Source organism: Clytia hemisphaerica, unplaced genomic scaffold (assembly GCF_902728285.1).
Source record: "Clytia hemisphaerica strain Z4C2 unplaced genomic scaffold, Clytia hemisphaerica genome assembly, whole genome shotgun sequence".
NCBI lineage: Eukaryota > Metazoa > Cnidaria > Hydrozoa > Leptothecata > Clytiidae > Clytia > Clytia hemisphaerica.
Window position 1 is genome coordinate 25,539 of NW_027104322.1, and position 20,464 is coordinate 46,002.

Sequence of the window (20,464 nt, forward strand, 5' to 3'; positions counted from 1 at the left end):
GATAAAGTCGCAACATTTCGAAGGCAACACGCTGGCCAATGAAAAAATAGTTTTTTCATCAAAGCTAATTCAAAACTGTACTTTTAAAGTTGCAAATTTATGCGCGAAGGTAAAAGCAAGTGAAATTGTATGCTTTCAGTGGAGTTTGTGGACGAAATCAGAAAGAAATTGGCTGAAAAGATTTTTGTCCCAATACTTGTTTTTTTATCGGTATGTAGCTGGACCCCCCCCACCCCCTTATCGGCCCAATGCCGATAAAACATTCGAAAGTTTTTTGTCGAGGATCCCTAAACTCATATATAAATTTCATCGGCCTTATATGGAGATAATTAATTCTGGCAACTTTCCGAAAAAAGTTTAGAAATTATCTCCATTTTATTAAAATGTGAAATGCCTGAGCAAGCTGTAGCAAAATAAAAAATGGCTGACGAGTTGACGAAACAACGATGAGAGTGAAGGAGAAAATTTAGAGTTTCATCGATTTTTTGATAATTTTTAAACTTTGACGTTAAGAGGTGGGGGTGGGGAGTTTTCAAATTAGCGTCAATTTGACGTTAGTTGTGGGAAGAATCGATATGTGAGTGACACCTTACAAAATCTGATTTTTTTTTCAGGAAATCGGAAAATTTTTGGAATGCGGGAGATGCAGGAGAAAATCCTGAAAATGCGGGAGATTGGGCTGAATTTTTCCCAGCGGGAGAAAACCTTGGCATGCGGGAGTCTCCCGCCTAATGCGGGAGAGTTGACAGCTATGTAACTGGTAGGTGACGGGGGAACGAACCATAGAGTACCCTGCCCAGTTGGCGACCGAAATTTTTTGATTCAAATTTTTCACTTACTTTTTACTTTTTTGAAAATCCTTTTCGACCAACGGTTAGACAACTTTTAACATGCTCTTCGTGTTTGTTTTGATTTTTTATTTGAGGCGATCTTCTTAGAATAAAAAACTTTCGAAGCGAGCGGTACTAGTGCCCAGTTCCTGACCGACGTACCAGTCTGCGACCGATCGCGAGAAAGAAAAAATCAGTGCTCTACTTGCAGGTAAGGTTGTATTGATTGATCAGGATGATAAAAAAATTCATAAGCTTTCCCGTATTACGTTTATGTACACTCGTTCTTTTGTTTTAAAATAGCTCACTTACATTTCCCTTCGGCATGTTTTTTCAGAATTTTTCTTCAAGTCGCCATTTTTTTCTAAAGTTTGTTTTTGTTTTGTTTTGAAAGTGGCGGTCTATGGAGAGTCTTCATTTGATAAAAACGCGGGAATTTTTTATGTCTGTTTTTTTCTCTTCGCGTCTGGAATTTTTTAATCGCAATGTAGAGTCTTCTTTTTCATCTTTTGAGTTTGGTCGGTCGCAGACTGGACGTCAAATTTCGAAGCTGATTGCATCAACTTTTTTATCAATATTTCAAACGAAAAAAACTGTATCGAGCTGATTTTTACAGAAATGCTTTCTAACATATTCATCGTTTTGGACAAGTATTTTTTGGAGTGGGAGTTGAAGCGTTTTTTCTTACGAAGCTTTTTTGTCCACAGGTAGCCATTTTTTATTTTTTTCGAAAAATCCGGGTTTTTCATGTGCTTCCGTGCAAAGTTGGATCTTTCGGATTATACTCGTTCTTTTCTAGAACTTTTTTTACACAGTACGGGAAATAGGTCAAGGCAGATTACTACCAAAAGAAATTCTCCAGAGGTTTGTTTTTGTATGACTTTTCTGGGTTCAAAGACGTTCGGTCGCCAACTGGACCGGTCGCCAACTGGGCAGGGGACTCAGAGCTATACAGTAATTTATATATGAGCAGCCAATTAAATACCCAAGTGCCGCCCCCACAAGAACATAAAGTTTATAAATCAAACAGCAGAACAAATGCACGACTGGACTGATGAAGAGTTAAAGCAATTACATATCCAAACGATAAAAAACACCGAAGAAAAGATATCATATAAAAGGCATGCACGTTTTGCCACTCACCACCAACTTTCCCTGCTCCGCTAAACGCCATTTTCCCAACTTCGAAATGGATTTGATCCATCCTTTTTTGCGGGAGATTTTATTTTAGTAATCGGACGTGTGGGAAAAGTCGGTGGTCAAACGCCGATGTCTTAGTTTGTTAAACCAGGGGCACAAATTATCATACTTCAAAGTCTGGTACATCACATCGAGGAAATCGAAGTTGAAACTGCAAATCGATCACCAGGAAAAATGGCTCAAGTTGGAAAAAGATTGGCCCAAAAAGCAGTTGACTGGACTCGCCTTGGTCAGAATATTCCTGCTGCAGCCACAGCCCAATTTAATGCATTTCGAAACCGACATGAAACTATCAAAGGAAGGTATGAATACTTTTAATTTATTTTACTTTTCAGATTATTATTCATGTCCTGCATAAAAGGTTCATTGCATTTGTACAGGGTGTAAGAAAAGTAACCCATTGATGACTTTGAGTTTGAATAATTTGATTTTCAAAAACTTAAGGTATCTGTTCGCTTTTGCAGTACTGTACTTTAGCTTCTAAAAGTGCTTGTGTGATGTGAAGCCTTGGGTTAGTCCAAATATGATGATATGCATTTCCCGTAAATTTTATTATGCAGAGTTAAGGCTATACTATTGGGAAAAACTCTGTGTTTCAAAAAGCATTCAAAAATTCAAAAATTATGTCCCTAACCAAGGAGGTTGGGGGTCGGTAAAAAGCAAATGAAAAAAAAGAACGGAAGAAGGCCAGTTTTCAGAAGGCGGCGTAGCCGCCCCCAAGACGATTTTTGATTTTAGAAATCCAGCCCCTGAAAAGTTGACCAGCCCCTGAGATAGTGCCGTGGCGCAAAATTTTAAGGGGTATTTTTTGCGCTTTGTTTTGGTACTGCGATTGAGATGTTCAATAGTGTTGAGGGTGTTATTTTTCAGGGCGGAAGGCCGTGTTTTATTAAAAAGGGGGGTCGTTTGGATGTAAACTTATTTTGGCCGCCGTAATCTTGTCAAAATCATTTTCGGAACAGTTCAGAAGAAAAGATGGTGGACGTTGGCGTAGCCTGGGAATCCAATTGCGTTAAACATTGTTTCACAGTCTAGTTTATGATATTTTTGCTGCTTGTTTAACGCTTGGCGCAGGTAACTCGCCTGCAGGGACATTTTTCCCTGCAGGGACATTTTACCCTGCACTGCAGGTTCAAGCTGATTGGCTAGCTTTCAGCGTATTACTTAGCAGTATTTTTGCGCGCATTTTGATAATTTCGATGCACACGCATAATTTATGGTAAAAGCTGACTCTGCAACAAAAAGGAAAATAAATGAAAATGAAAACATAGATTCATTTAGAAACAAAATGGCTGTTGGCTGGATGTTTTGATGTGGTTTTTAGTAGTTTTGAAAGTCTTTAGAGCCTGTGAAAGAGTTTTTATGGTAAGTTGATTATGTGTGTTTGCTTGGGTTTCCAAAGTTCAGAAAGTCTGTCTGCCCCTGAGGGCACTGATACAACTTTTTCTGCCCCTGCCCTTCGGAAAAGGAAAGGTGCTGCCCCGAGATCTCAATGAAATCTACCAGGATCTGAAAACTGGCGAGAAGGGGGTCAAGTCCATTTGTGACTGTGTACGTTCACTTTTCATCATGGGGGGGGGTACCGTTGTGAAGTCGAATAACTTGCACAGCCCTCGAATGAATTACCTGGCTGGTCATTAAGATACAATGTGAAATCAAAACAAACCTGATTTACAAAATCTGTGGGTGGTAAAATGGATATATCCTAAATCATAAGTGATGCTGAGTTATGTCATGCATAATTATTATGTTTAATATCATTATTAAATTTAAGGTTACATGTCCAGCAGCCATTGAAATGTTCATTTTGGATTTTCCTGAAAATGTTTAAAATTTCCTTCTCCTACATAAAGACATAGACTCAAACTCAGGCATTCCAGAAGATATGCATCACTATTATTCCAGATTTTGTTGAAAAAATTTCCTCAAGATTTCAGATTGGCTTCCCTTTTTTGTCAATGTCTTTGTATAGGAGTTGGAAATTAAATATTTTCAGGAAATAAAGTTGGAAGTTTGTGACAAAGCTGGGTGTTCTGCTTTTTGATCTATAATATTTGAAGTGGCTTTTTAACTATTTTAAAAATCAATACATTTTAGTTTGAGCAAAACGCAACCTAAACCAACACCAATCAACTGGGAACATTATAGCAGCGTGGTCAAGAATAAAGCTCTTGTAGAAAAAATGCAAGCTGGTGTAAGTATTTTCTTTTAATACCAGTAAGTTAATTATATTACAATATTATACACGGAGGCTTAGAGGTTTAAGTTGAAAAATCAAAGAATGTCATCTTTATAATGTCATATTATGATTTTATGATATTCTTGAGGGGCTTTGACTTGAGGAAATGTTTTTGAAGTTTAATCTTACTCTTAGGTGCCCCCCTTGATTTTTTCCAACCCTCCCGGACGTTATTAGGACCCCCCCCCCGTTTATTAATTTTTGAAAAAATTCCCAGTTCCTAAAAGGAAAGTTTCTTGTTTTACTCTAAAAAGCCTAAATTTAGTCTATTTTGACCCTTTTTAGGGTTTTTAAAAGTCCATTTTCCAACCCAATTAGGTCCCCCCGTTTATTTTATTTGAAAAAATTTTCCAACCCTCCCGTTTATTTGAACCCCCCCCCCCCCGTTTATTTGGCACCTAAGAGTACATGTTTCTAGTGTTTTCAAGCCAAAACTGAAATTTACAAAATTGTGTACCTCATTTTGGTAAAATAAACTCCTTTCTCAGAACCAAAGTTGGGTATCTGCAAAGTAAAAAAAATTCTTCCCTTTGAAAGACTGCAAGTATGGCTACAGGGTGACAAGTATTTTTGATGCCTCTGTTTCAAATTTTATCATATTCTTGTTTTAGTACCAAAAAGTGAGTGTCCCATACCCAGAAGATGTTGAATCAGCATCGATCGTAGCTAAAGAAAAAGCTATTGTAAGAATTCAGTTTTTCTGTTTTTATTCATGGACTTTCAAACTAAATTTCCTGGACACAATTTGTTTTAGTTGTGGAGGAACGTTTTTAACGTTTATAAGGCATTTGATTGTTAACTGAAGGGGCCATAAAACTTGTTTGAGTTAATAGTTATCAATATTACTTGTGCGAGTATCAATCATATTAGTCTGGAGATCCATACTCTCTATTCAAACTTACACCACATAAGCAAAAATCCCATCAGAAGCTACTCATTGAGAGTATGGTTTTTTGGTTTTTTTGACCCAGTTTGAATATGTTTACATTTGGTTTGAATTTCGTGCCAAAAAGCCGTTGATAAGGTTAACCAATCAGGGTCACGCACTTAAAATCAAAACAATAATATCACGTGATTTCAACAATTGTTTATCAGCCAATAAAATTATGCGACCAGATTTGGCATCTACAAAAATACCCGGCTACTCTGTTATTTCTATATAATTATTCGTTTTAACGAAATGTTATACTTCGAAATCACACGAACAGAGTAGACGGATCACCCAGCTACAATCATATAGAACACAAAAAAAATAGTAAATGCAGCTTTATAGCCCTTCATAGTACATTCATCTTTGTTGTATATCTTAAGATAACTAGAGTCTGGCACCAATTATTTAGAACACACTAAAAAGTATTTAGTTCTCTTCATTGATCTTTATTTTAGGAGGCTGAAATCGCACAAACATCCAAAATTACTAAAGACACGATTGCTAAGCTTCAACAAGAGGTATTTTTTTGAAAGCACTTTTATTGTTTTTAATCCAGCCGTTTGAACCTGTTTGAACCAGTTTGAATGTTGATTTTATACCTTTTTTATCTAACCACGTTTGAGGGCTATTTCAGTTTAAAGAAAAAATTTCCATGGTATTCCCACGTTATCGGGCGCTAATTTTATGCCCTGTTCGAGCTTAAAGGATATATTCTTGGAACTATATAAAATCTTTTTGGCGATTTTTTTGAAAAAAGGAAGAAATTTTGGCGGAAAGAAAATTTGGCGGATTCGGCGGATTCGGCGGATTCGGCCAGAATCTGCCAAATTAAGTTCCCGCCAAAATTTATTTTTTCCGCAATCCGCCAAATTAAATTCCCGTTAAAATAAACTTTTTGAAAATATGATCTCTTTTAAGGTGTTTTTGCATTTTTTTTGCTGTTTTTATGACATTTTAAGGATAACTTTTTCAGCAAACGCCAAATTAAATTCCCGCCAAATTTAGTTTTTTCGTCAATCCGCCAAATTAAATTCCCTCTAAAAAACTTTTTCGGCCATCCGCCAAATTAAATTCCCGCCAAAATTTCTTCCTTTAAGGTACCCTAAGCATCCGAAGACGTATCCACATTGTAGAAGTAATCACTTTTATTAAATTGTCAAACCTAAATTAAAAATCTCCACTTTCATTTTTTGCAGATCGCCAAAATTCAAGCACAAAAACCATACGAAGAAATGACTGTAAGTTTTTTAACTTTAACTTTTTCATCTGTACCAGACTAAAGTATATGCTATTATTTAACATGATAATAATTTGGTCATACTATATGTTTGGATATTGATAAGATACCTTTTTATCAAAAGCTTGTACTACTTGATGTACGGAATGCAGTAACTATCGCGACGCTGGCAAAATTCTTAACGAGGCAATTCTAGAAAGGAAAATCTATAAAATTCTTAAAAAATTTCCAAGTATTGAACATGTTGTCCTGAAATATTCGAAAATTTTTACCCAACGATAGATTTGCATAACAATTTGGGTCTCGTGAAAGTTTTTACTTATCAAAAGTTGTTTCATTGCATGACTATCATTCTTTTAGACTGACGAATATATGGAAGCCAACCCAGATTTGAAACGCGAAGCTGACAGAGAAATCAGCGAAATCGGATGGAGATAAATGGTTTAAAATTTTTTATTGTATATTTCTGTACGTCAATTGGAACTAAAAAATATTAGTTGTTTACATAATAACAATTCTTTTTTTCCTTGTTTCATGTGTCAAATTCCTTCGGCTGCAAAGGTTGATAAGGCTCGAGGGCTCAATTTTATTTTTTTTAATTAAAATAATTTAACCATCGCAAATCGTACCCTTTGACCCAATGATCATAAATATGGTATGATATCAGGCGTGGTCAAAGTCAAAGAAATGAGCTATAATGATAAGTGACTATTTAGGAACACCTTGAAATTCTATTGCGATATTTGACAGTTTTTCGACTACCTCTCAAGGCAAGTTTTGTTTAAAGGGACATAACAGTACTTGCGAAATTTGTAAACAAACTGTATGTAGCAGATACAAAATCAAAACAAATGTCACATGTCAAAATAAAAAATCAAACCAAATATGGCTAGTTTTTATTGTTCAATTGTTTTACAAGTTTGTTTTGGACACGTGATTTTCATTGTTCTCTTTAATGACACGTGGTTCGCGCGATGTTTACATTTTACTACTGTAATGTCCCTTTAAGCTCTAAGGTAGCATGAAAATCTAAACTGAAAATTTATCTCAAATTGTTCTCAGATTTTCTTCTTGCTATTGCAATTTTTTTTGGCATGAGTTTTAACAAGTTTATTTGCATTGATCTCATAAGAATTCTCACTTTCTCTCAAAAATCAACAAAGCAAATGAAACTGGCTCGTCAGATTAAATTTCTTCAAAAGAAATTAGGCAAAAACCATATATGGGGAAGTGCAAAATACTTCTAAATGGGTTTCAAAGCAGTAAAGCATTCACTCTCCTCCAAAGAGATATTCTTTTGCAGTTTACACGAGAATTCCCCAACCTACTCTTTGTTTATTCTTGGCGAATCTGAAATTGTAGATTAATTTTGATTTAACTTAAATTTGTCAACTCATCAAGTTTCACTTGACATTTGACAATATATAAATATTCTAGTGTACATTGAAATAAGTCACACGAGTTTAATGGTCGACGAGACTCGATTGACTAAATTATCAGAGAAGTTTAATAAATTTGATTATTTGGTGTAATTTCTGGTGTAGTCTAATTGAGATAAAATAACTATTTCCATACGAGTTTGTCAATTGGCACTTGAATTGGATGAATAAATTGTAGAAGGGCTTTCATAGTAATAGTATTTTAGCCACTAAGCCCCTTGAAAAGGCTCAACTTTAGTTGCTAAGGTAAGCTACTAATTCGATAAAATAGTTTTTACAGACAGCTTGTCCAGATTTCTTGGATTATTCAATCAAGTCTCTTCCTTGCTTTTATATGCACTTTTTTGGCTCTAATTTTTATTTGACAGAAAGCGCCGTGCTCTTTCCGAGAAAAATTTTGAGCAAAACCAGGAGAACCAATGAAATAGCTCCTCCACTCAAAAGAAAATCTTTTTCAAGGAGATAGGAGCTCATTCATGGCGTTCTAAATTCTAAATTTAGAACGCCATGAGCTCATTAAAATATCACATACCGTAGGATATGGCTAAACTTTCTCACTCCCGGGGATATATTCCTGACACATTTCCGGGATCTTTCCGCTAATTTTTTCCGAGCATACCAGTAAAAAATGCTGCGATTAATTGCGTAGACAACACACGACGGCATTGAGAATACCCGCTTAACAAGTAAAAGCTACTTTTGCACCTAGCCAGAGTGTTGGTCATTTTCCTTTTCCCAATACATGTTTTTATAAGCATTCCACTTATAAGCAAATGTATTATATCCTGTTTTAATTTGGGATTAAACGGATTTCATAATTTTACCCTAAAATATTGCTTGGGATATAAGCATCCTTGTAAGCATTTTTCAGCCTTGTCAAGCCCACAGAATTATAAAGCCCAAAGAGCTCGATGTCGTGCTTTTAGCTCTTCCAAGCAAAAAAAAGTGAATATCGCAAAAACTATTGCTGCTATTGTTTTCGAAAACCCGCAAAGCTTCTGATTGGTCAAGCGCTGAAATTCTATTGTAATGTCACGTAAACTGCAACACACTTTTCAGCCAAAGCACGACATCTAACCCTTCGGGTTTTATAAATCTGTGGTCAAGCCCTCGACCTAAGCATCTCCGAGCCTGTTTTCAAATTTTTGCATGCTTATAAAAAACACAGGTAGGAAAGTTTCTCCGGGAATGAAAAACTTGGTCATTCTACGATGGTAAAGAGTCAAGTTCCTCGTTTTCGCAATACGATGCCTCTCTTGTTTTGATTGATGTTGACAAAGCTTGTTTTTTTTTGGATCGTTTTGGAGTATCAAAAATACCTTTTAATCATTTAAGAGCTTTCAGTAGGGTCTTATTCAGTTGCAGTGGCTATGATTGTGAGCATGGTATTACAGAATGGCTTGTAAAAGGTTGTGAGAGTAGAAGTTGGTATGATGGATGTGTTTAGTATCCCTTAGTTAAATTTTTCCTGGGGATTAAGTGGGCTTCTTTTAAGCTTAACCCGGGGGCTTAGGCAAAAATGCTAACCAACCCTCAACCCAACCAACCAACCAACCCTTGATTTTCATTATGATGTCTGCGGCCGGGTCAGAAAAAACTTTTATTTTCACCCGGCCGGTTTCCAGAAACACTACATCTTTTTATTTCCGCCTAATCTTCTATGTTAATAATCAAATTCCAAGAAAATAAAAGTTAAGAAATCAAGGAATCAGGCCATAAAAATTGACATAAATTAAGAAGTCTTTAACATAAATATAAATTTTGTTCAGTCTGTTCCAAGTTAAGTATCAACATGAAAAACCTGGCTCTGACTTTTGTCACTTCACAAATTTATAAATGAAAATTTGCTCTATACCATATTCAACACCATTCACTTTCGAGTGATTTTGAGGTCTAAAAGCAAAATGTAATATTATGAAATTGTAATTTCTAGAACAAGTTTTAGTTTATTCGAATCCAGTTTCTCATCAAAAGAAGCTTACAATCATTTACCGTCATTGAGGATTTGAGAGGAGGTCATTTGAGAGAAAAATGGTTTCGACAATGAATTCAGCAGTATTGTTAATGGTCATTATGCTGTATTTTGATATTGGTAAGTTTTAGATTTTACTGTATAGTTTCTTAGCTCGAACTTGAATGTCGCCTTATTTGCTACACCCCCTTCTCACAGACCCGGTAGTATTTTTTCAGCTAGTGGGGGTAAAATTAACGGACTGAAACTCAATGGGGATTGATTTTCCCATATTTTTTATGGCTGTCGATTTGAATTCCATTGTTTTCGAATCAGCAAATTCAGTGGGGATGGAAAAAATACCACAACATTTGCAGCGAGGATTTGTACGGACTAAAACTGGAGGATAATTTTCCACCGGGGACGATATTTTGGATAATTTTCCCATTGAGAAGGGGGTGTACTGCCTTAGCTTGAACATTTTTATCGTCCCTCTAATTCATAATGCTACAAAAATCTTACTCCATAACTCGGAATTTCCTTAACTCTAATAAATTTGTTTTCCACGTGCGTGTGCGAGTTATGGAGACTCCACTGTATATCCAAGTACATGGGCATCAATTTTACTGGAAGCTTGAAATGCAACTTCTGGCCTTAATTGCTGAACTACCTTTTCAGTAGAACCTCTATCGCTAGTTAAGGTTATTCAACACCGAGGAGAGCGTGTAAATCTCGTTTAATTCGATTAATTTTCACGAGATTTAATTTATTTCAGGCAAAAAAATCATCAAAAAGTTTTTACGCGATTCAGCAATTTTACGCGATTTAGCGAGTTTGTATTATTCTGAAAAAAGCAAAAATCTGCGAAAACGTGAAAAATTAATCCGATCAAAGTGAACTAAAATAATAAAATATTTATTTTCTGAAGTCTTGCTCCAAAAAAAGAAGCTTGTAACTCTAACCCGAATCTGACACAATCAGTTCGCGTGAGGCCTTCTTTCCATTCAAATTTCATCTCACATTTCATAGTTATCCAAAAAACAAACATTACAATCAATCTGACAACGGTAGATTTCTTTCAAGTGTTTCAGCTTAGAGATATTTTCACGTATTACAATTACAGGTCAAATATTGAAATAGATGATGTCAAGAATATCAAAACTTTTTTAATCTGGCGTAGAACTCCCACAGTATACCTTTTTAACACCAATAAAACATGTCAAACTCAGTGCGAAATATGAATCTAACAATTTAAGAAATCAACAATCTCAGATATCGGTAAACTTTTGGTCAAGACATTTTTGGGAGGTTTACGAGGCATTTTTAACTGAAGGGTCAGAAAACTTATCCGTGTTAAAAAGACAATTCGAGTTATAGAGGTTCGAATTATGGAAATTCATCAAAAATATCAGGCTTTGAACCAAACTAACGGATTCGTGACCTATATAGAAACTGCCGGCGGATTTGTAGAGGTCTTTCCCTCCGCTGCAGCAAGGATTACATTTTACTTTTTACTTTCATTTTAGTTCATTCCGATCAAGTGTGTTACCCACCATACGGCTGTTTCAGTGACGACGCCCCTTACGATGAAGCGTTGGTACAATTACCATGGGGACCAAAAGATCTGGAAACTAAATTCTGGTTTTACACACGAAAAGATTTATCCAAGCCGACTGGAGAAATTAAAGAGTTTGACGCTCAGGGGGCTTCGAAGGTCGGATTTGATCCTCATAAGACGACCGTATTTTTAACACATGGTTATATAGGTATGAAAATTTTCCATAATGATATAAAAAGTTTAAAAATCTAGATTTTTTTCAACTTCAGCCCCACTGATAAACTGTCTTTCATTTCATCCCCTCTTTAAATTTATAGTAAATAGTAAAAAATTGCATTCCAAAATCATCCCCACTGGATTTTGTTAGCTTGGAAGAATACAATTTCCTCTTTGGGATTTCAATAGAAATATTTATCCCTGCAGTGGAAAAAAATAAGGAAAAATATCTAACCCCAAGCCAAACAGTGAATCTGACAATCCACCAAAAGTTTTTAGTTTGAACAACAATTTATTCCGGAAAATTCCCGCCCAGGGGGCAGTGGGTTTACCAACTAACCCCAAGCCAAACAGTGAATCTGACAATCCAACGAAAGTTTTTAGTTTGAACAACAATTTATTCCGGAAAATTCCCGCCCAGGGGGCAGTGGGTTTACCAACTGACGGTATGCGCGGCGAAAAAATTGGCTTTTAGAATCTTACCCTTGCAGTGCAGAAAAAAATCGGTGAAATTCATACCCTTACAGTGCATTTTTTCAAATTCGTTTAGAGCAAAAAAATCAAGATTTTCGAGCAAAAATTTGCAATTTATATTTCCTAGATTTGCTGAAATTTCCAACCATACAGTGTATTTATCAACAGTTCACCCTTACAATGCATTTCTGATATTTTGAAAAACATACCCTTTACCGCCGCACATACCCGTCGGTCAATTTACCTGACTGCCCCGCCCCCCGGAATTCCCACCGCGGGAAATCTAACATATCATTTTCCAATCTTTAATTCACAGAGAACAGTAGAAGATGGTGGGTCAAAATGTTTATCAATGAATTACTGAATTATGAAAACATGAATCTGATTTTCGTGGAGTGGCATGTGGGTTCCGCTTTCCCATATCACCAAGCTGTCGGTAACACGAGAATGGTCGGTAAGTTAACGACAAAATTATTCGTCACTGAAGCGTGGTTTCCACCAACTGTCACATTACCATAGGAGAACTAATCTTCGTGAAAACTTATTTTCGTGGAGCTTATTTTTGCGGTGCGATGGTACTAAATCGGCACATTTTGCGGAACTAATTTTCGCGTTTGAAACCCTTTCATATTCCTAGAGGTTTTTGAGGGTTTTTAGTAAAAATTGCATTTCGTGGAACTAATTTTCGCGGTAGACACCAAAAACGCGAAAATTAGTTCCCGCGAAAATTAGGTCCGCAAAAAATAGTTCCCTTAAGAAATGCAAAAGTACGAAACTGCACTGCGATAATGATGATTTCATTAACTCACAAAATGGTGTGCGATAGCCACCACTATCGTACAGTGCGATGGACAAAACTAATCACCAAAAGGAGGTAGCTAATAAATTGCAAAAGATTCCTCCATCGCATAGTGCGATAGAGGTGACTTTTCTCCCCTTTTTTGACACCGCGCACCAAATTTTTTTTGAGAAATTCTTTTGTTTTATATTCTGTTTTGTCAGCATAGAGGCACGCGCATCTTTTCTATAATATAAAAAATATCTTTCAATCTGTCTTTATCCAGGAGCACAGGTTGCCCACATGATTGAGCTTATCAAGAACGACACCGGAATAAACTGGGATAAACTTCGGTTAATCGGATTCTCACTTGGTGCACACGTCATGGGATACGCTGGCCGTAACTTGAGAAGAAAAGGAATGCTCTTACGTCGAATCTCAGGTAATATTTTGGTTGAAATTCTGTATTTTTTTATCTTTCGTGCTGAAATCAAAAGTTTTTCAAAAGCCAATATTGATAAATTTAAGACTGATTCAATGAGAACTGACTTTGGCAAGGACCTATTTTGGCAAGAACATATTATCGAATGCAGGGAAGATTTGTTCTCTTTAAACTAAAAATGTGAATTTGAGGTGAAGATTAAGGGTTCTTTTTGAAATCATAAAATGAACTAGCTTTTAAAGCATTTATTTGTCCTATTTAGTCTTTTAAACAATTTAAATACAAATTCCTAGCCTTGGACCCTGCATCTCCTTATTTCGAAAACAAGCATCCGGACCGACGTATCGATCCTACCGACGCCGAATTTGTTGACGTAATACATACAGACGCGAAGACGTTAGTCGTTAACGGCTTCGGTACGACGCAAGAGATGGGACATATTGATTTCTTCCCTAACGGAGGTTTTGATCAAGTTGGTTGTGGCAATTTGGACGTTAGTAAGTAGAAGTATATAAAGTTTTGAAAATTCAACTTGCTTACTTTAGCTATTATTTGGGGATTCTCCAAAAATTTTGTTTTACTTAACCCTATTATTATTAGACACCTTTTCGACCGTAGCATTTTTTTGTCCGCTTATCTCACTAAAATCGTTCCAGTCTTTTTTTCGCACCTATAGACAATAAAAAGATATGTCAAAAAAGGATTGGGTCGAGGGATGATTAAATAATAAAGTGGTACGCGCCTGACCGCGCGACTACGATCGAAAAGGTGTATTAACCCAAGCTTTTTTGATTTTTGTAGCTCCGTTGGAGAACATCTGTACCAATATTTATGGCCATAGCTCTTCTAGAGCAAACATAATCGAGGGTGGTATATTCTAAGCCCCCTTGGGCTAATAGGGTTAACCTGTTTGTTACAAATTATCTGTCCGTTAGAAAATGTAAAACCATTGAAATTTATGAAAAATATTTACTTTAGTAAGAAATTCCAATGGAGAAATCCTTTTTAAAATTAACTTCATTAGACTAATTCTTAAAGATTTCTAAGTTGAATTTTCTTGAGGTTACTTTTATTCTACTTTTTAGGTGTAGTTCAATATTTAGCCTGTAGTCATTACAGAGTATTACGTTACTACATGGAATCAATCAATAGCCCGTGTCCGTATTACGGTTATCCTTGTCAAAGTTATGAAGATTTCAAGAATGGTCATTGTACTCATTGTCCGGACGGAGGGTGTCCGAGAATGGGATACCACGTGGCCCGTCCGAAAAAAGATCTCAAAATGAAATATTATACATTGACCAATGAGAATTATCCTTTTTGTGGTAAGTGAGTGTGTTTCAAAGATTCCCAATCTTTTTATATAAGAAAAACAATCATAAGAATAGGAGGCTCTATTTTGCCAGAACCTTTGCATTAGCCAGAAAAAGGAAAATAAAAACAATTTTTTGGTTATTAAATATGAAATCGAAAGTCATTTCATAATGATTAATAGGCCGAGGATCAATCAAAATTTTACTGGCACTACTTTAAAAGAACATCAACACCTCGCGTTAAACTTTCCATGTACCTATTTGGTCCAATCAACTGAAAAACTAGAAGAACAATTTGCTCAGTAAACTCACATGGAACAAACAATATATTGAAATTTAAAGGGGCTCCAAAAATCGCCCTCTCCCTAAATATTGTAGTTGCATTTCTTTTACCAGGACAAATCTCGAACAAAGCCCTTTTGTTCACTTTTTGATGATTCTGATAGTACTCAGGATTGTACCAACGTCCATCAGTAATATTGAAAAGTTGCGCAAGTGGCTCTGGGTACGAGATTGGGTCAAATTAATACTGTGTTTTTACTATCAGTGAATACGAGCATTATGATCGGTTATTATTTCATTTTTTAGCCTATCACTACAGTATTGAATTTTACACTGGTCAAGGATTCTTAAACGATTTGGATGGTACTGTCACTGTTGAACTAACTGGCTCAAAACAGACTGTCTCAGTGACACTCAAAGGGTAAGTGTCTAATACCGTTTTACTTCGAATAAACGTCCCCTTCTTTTATACGTCCCCTCGAATAAAATCCAGAAATTTTTGAATATTGCTGAGTAACGTTAGAGGTACCTACCGGATGTGCGGCCCTTAAGGGTAGGTTTTTTGGACTTTGGAAAGTGCACTGTAAGGATTGATTTGTGAGCAAGTGGGAAAAAGTGCACTGTAAGGGTGTAAAATTTGAGAAAATACCCTGAAAAGGGCAAAAAATTTCGAAAAATTGCACTATAAGGGTCGATTTTCAGCCAAAACTTTCCTGCATTGTAAGGGTCCGATTTTAGAGACCTGATTTTTGGCCGAACGTACGGTCGTTTTCAAAATCGAGTGCCCCCCCGGGCCTTTATATCGCCTTTATATTACGATACTGAGTTATACTGAGTTATAATAACACTTCAAGGGGATCTTCAAAGTGAATCTTTGGTATCTGACTTCACGAGTGTATTTATTATAAGTGTATCTTTTTTTTGGAAATTAGGCTCGGATATGCTTAAGCAAAGTATGCGATATGATTATTTTAGCCAAAGAGTCATAATCAAATATTTTTGATTTTCCGTATAACATATAAACTGTAATACCTAAATTTGATGATCTATGAATTTTGATCTTTCTCTTATAGGAAGTATTACAGAGCAGGAGGAGTCGTAAGGGATATCTTTGCTTTACAACAAGATATTGGAGATCTGAAGAAAATCCGCATCTCACATGACCGTATTTTGGATATCTGGTATTTGAAAGGAATTGTTGTTCGCCTTATGTCCACTGAAAAAACGTAAATAAACTTTATTCTTTTCCATTCACTTTTAACTGGGCTTTTGCTTGAACTGTTTTTGAGACAATTTCTGAATTTTTTTACTCATTAAATTACTTTAATGTCAGAAAATTTCGCGATCCAGGTCATTTTGTGTATTTCAATGGGATTAATTTTCGCCAGATCAGACTTCCATCGATTAAAACACACACAGAGAAAAACCCGAAATGAATAACCCCCAAGACTCAACCAATGAAGCGCTTCTTCCTAATTTTTCAAATTGTTTCTCAACCTATGATAAATAATTTTTCGAAAATCTTTGAAACCATCGAAAGAGAAGTTCGTTGTTTTTTATTTAAAACAATATTTTTGCTGATACACTTTTAGCAAACTGGATTTGATCAATTCTGATATTGACCTCACGAAGAGGATATTAATTAGCAACATAAAAAAAGTGACACAGCTATATGGAAATCTATTATTGTCGAAGCTCAAAAAATCCAGTGGGGATAGTTTTGGAGTGCAATTTTTTGTTCCATTGAATCTCAAATGGGGATAAAATCAAAATCAATTTGCCAGCGGGCGGCTAAAATTGTAGGGTATTGGTTTGTGACACAAGGATGTGAGATTGAATTCTTAGGTTTTCGGCAAAAATATTTCAATACCACTATCATTTCTTCTTTCAGATACATCGGTTGTTACAACAAATGGTTGAATACAAGTCAAAATCAAGTGACCTTAATTGAAGGTGGTGAAGTTGACCAATGCTAAGAGATGAAGATATTCCCCATCGTCCATATTTAAAAAATCCAGTCTGAAAGCCGTTTTTCAAATAACAAATCTAAGAAATGAAGATTCAATATTTTTTCGAGTTTGTATTGATGAATTTCAAAGGTATTCTATTTTAAAATACCTTTCAGTTACCATTCGCCTTATCTCCATCGCTTAGGCATACTTTCTTTTAATTTGAACTGTAAATAGAATATCATTTAAAGATTAGAGATCTTACAAGCGCTATATGGGTACTAGGAATTTAAATATTTCAATCTCGTACCATAGTATAAGAAAGCCGCGGCTTATCTGATATTCCGATGGCGTATTGGCGGCCGCCCACGCTAAAGCTCTAAAGGAGCGGGCCAATATACCATCGGAGAGAAATAGTAGTCATCCATTGATGTGCCGACATAAGTTTAGCCCTCATTTTCGGGGCCGTGCTGAACGCTCAAAAATTGTTTTTTTGAGATCTGGCGCCTCAAAAAGACCGTCAAATCACTGTCGTTAGTTACCACGTCATGAGTATGTCGGCAAAAATTACAAACAACATGGCTGATGTAATTTTCAAAAAATGTGTGCTGTTATGGTTGTTTTTGGTTTCTTTTGATGGATTTTTTTGTAGTTTAACTGTACTTATCACTCCCTGAATATTAGTTTTAGTATCCAGTGTAATTTCTGTATGTGCACCAACCCAAAAAATGTGTTTCTACCACAGAAAAGTTGATAATCATAACTTTTGTTTTTGTTTGTTTTGATGGCTGATTTTTTCTGCACTTTCTCAAATTTTATACCATTCAAAGACCAAAGAAACTAAAACAGGTATGTTCCTATGGGCTTAGGCTTTTATCAGTAACTTTCATGTTGTTATCTATCTTAGACCGTCCTCCAAATATAACTGTTGTCCACCGGCCGACAACGGACAAACCGACTTCAGTGTTCCAGAACTGAAGTTTTTTGGATAAAATCTTTATTAAACTTCACAAAAGTGTTCTTTGAGGGTTAGTATTCATTTTCTATAGCTTTAGTTTTTCTTTTAGTCTTATTATAGATGCTGATTATGACTTTTCTCTTCTCTCAGGCTTATTTCTATTTTGTTTTTGCTTCTGTGATCAGTTTAAAGAAGGAAAAATACTTATTTGAGTATTTCTACATGCCCTCCTTGTGAAAAGAATGATAATATTTTGCATGATTCCTTCTCCAAAAAGTTTTGTATTTGAATTTATTTCGTGAAACCTTCCGTGAAAGTTTTTTCTGACCGAAATTTTGTCGGCCATGACACCTTCCCTGTCCAAATTGCACTCGGGCCCATTTTTCTAAAAAATTACGCGGTCAGGCGAAATTCCGTAATGTGTTTCTTCCAGATGTTGAAAATTTTCCCGACCTTCAGAGCTTTAGCGTGTCGGAAGAAAATTTCTACATCGGGTGCCAGATAAGCCGCGGCTGGAATATGTACCGCATTGTCTTTTCAGTTAATTGCTGTTCTATCTCTGTCTCCGAGCTTTATAAGAACATCAAAATTGTCAGTTTATTATTGGTAGATAGTTTTTGAAATTTTTCTCTTATTTCCTTCACAAAAGGTTTTTTTATTGCTAGATATCTTTGAATCCGTACCCAATAGAACACTTGAACTGATTTTGGACATATTTTAGGGGTATTATGTGGAAACGATAGTTTTTCGCCAAAATTAAAATTATAAGAACTATATTCAAGATGACAACTTTCCTGTCAGTTTGAATGATAAATTTTGAAGGTGCTGGCTTGAAATTTTCACAGAATTATCTTGATGTACTATTTCATTGATTTCTAAAAAGATTTCACTGAAATATTGTGAAGGCATTTCGAGGCACTTTATTAATTGTTGAGTTCTTTCAGCCCAGCAGTTTTGTGCTTGTTTAGATTTCTTATTGTCGATCTTTCCTGCGCAATGATTTTATAATGCAAGTGCATTATCAAGGGCATATCATTAATGTCTAAAACGCACTGAGAAGTAAGTAATAACGACAAACCAATAAAATTTACCATTAAAGATGCTACATTACTTATTTCCTGATCAACAAATAGTCATCAAATACGACAGAGATAGAACAACAGAAATTCAGATGTTATCATTCCAGCCGCGGCTTTCTTATACTATGCTCGTACCTAGGGTCTGATTTTCACTTTTTTTAATTTATATTCTTGATGGTCGTTAAAAATCCTATATGTATAAAAGCAAATCGTCATGGGAACGAGGTTGTAAATAGTTATATTAATTTTCTCCAAAATTTTTTCGCTTAAAAAAAAACCGATATTTTGATTAGCACCCAATATTAAGATGTTAATTTTTTTAATAATCAAAAACTCCGCTTTTTCCCTAAGTTTCCCAAAGTTTTTCTAAGAATACGATATAAATTATCTAATGACAAACCTGCAACGGAAAATTCAAAGTTTGTTTGCAGAAAAGCTCCCGTTGAGGTGGAAGGCATCCTAAAAATGTAAATAACAAAATTTTGATATATTCTGATTCCTTTTTATTGAAATTATACAAGTTGTAAATAAATTTTGATTTCATAATTTAGATAAAATAAACCCGATGGATGAAATTTTTTTAAATACATATTTTTTATACCGAAATTTTTTAATTCTTTTAGGCTAAGATTACATTTGGGCATTTGGGCATTTGAGCCTCAAACCGTAATTTTAGGGAAAATTGAGAAATTCCTAGGATTTATACCCCAGTTTTAAAACTTGCTTTAATACGCAACAGTTCTTAACTTGTTCTTATTCTAATAGTTTTATTGTTCTTATAAAGTTATGTTCTTATATTGTTCTTTTTTATAAACTTTTCGAGCCTAATTGTTCTAATAAAAAAGACCACGATCACTGTTCCTGAAAAGACGAAATACTCAAGACAAGAAAATCTTTAAAATCTTTTTATTCTCATCATTGCAAAAGAACCCCTCCCCGTTGAAAATATACCACACTTTTATAAAAACATCCGATATTTAATTAGAGCCTAACCTTTTGGGAATTGAACGTGAAGTGAAATCATTTTCTCAATCTTTTCGGTATGAATATTCTCACCGGTCAGTGAGAAAAGCGGAATAAATACCATCCTATTGTCTACAAAAGATCACTAAAAAAGGAATAGTTTAGGAGGCGGGATAAATTTGAAAACAGCAGTTAGCCCGGGGCGGAGGTGTTTACAGTGTTACGTTTGTTCCGAACTACTATACTACCGCCACTAATTTATCCCATAAACCGCCGTGATGGCCGTAAACTCTGCGAATTTATATTTCCCACGTTCGCTGATCACTCTAACGGACGATAGCATCGTCTAAATAACTACTAAATTATACTAAAATATCTATTTTCAAGAATATTTTGAATAGTTTTTTCCATTGCTATGGTAATATAATGATTACGTCATGCTGTCTTTCGTAAACAAACCATCACCCTTAATGATCAAAATAATCATCGAGAAATCTCAAAACAATTAAATGTATCGAAAAATTTCTTTACAGAAAAATTAGAAGATGATATTTTTACTTTTTAGTTTTTTTATAAGAAATGAATGAAATTCAATTTGTTGAGTCAATTTTTCAACATAACCCGT

At 35.3% G+C, this 20,464-nt stretch overlaps 2 protein-coding genes across 2 annotated transcripts; both read left to right on the forward strand.

Annotated features, from left to right (window-relative positions):
• Positions 1-2,172: 2,172 nt before the first annotated feature.
• On the forward strand, positions 2,173-6,952 carry LOC136817620 (ATP synthase subunit d, mitochondrial-like). The gene is made up of 6 exons (XM_067073943.1): positions 2,173-2,332; positions 4,128-4,224; positions 4,881-4,952; positions 5,656-5,718; positions 6,397-6,438; positions 6,798-6,952. The coding sequence occupies exons 1-6, from the start codon at positions 2,205-2,207 to the stop codon at positions 6,873-6,875; spliced, it is 480 nt and encodes a 159-aa protein (XP_066930044.1). The 5' UTR covers positions 2,173-2,204; the 3' UTR covers positions 6,876-6,952.
• A 2,861-nt stretch (positions 6,953-9,813) lies between these two features.
• LOC136817625 (pancreatic triacylglycerol lipase-like) lies at positions 9,814-16,979 on the forward strand. The gene is made up of 9 exons (XM_067073948.1): positions 9,814-9,968; positions 11,354-11,593; positions 12,392-12,529; positions 13,140-13,295; positions 13,589-13,792; positions 14,381-14,620; positions 15,197-15,311; positions 15,964-16,116; positions 16,782-16,979. Exons 1-9 carry the CDS (start codon positions 9,908-9,910, stop codon positions 16,864-16,866), a joined length of 1,392 nt encoding a protein of 463 aa, XP_066930049.1. The 5' UTR covers positions 9,814-9,907; the 3' UTR covers positions 16,867-16,979.
• The last annotated feature ends 3,485 nt before the right edge of the window (positions 16,980-20,464 follow it).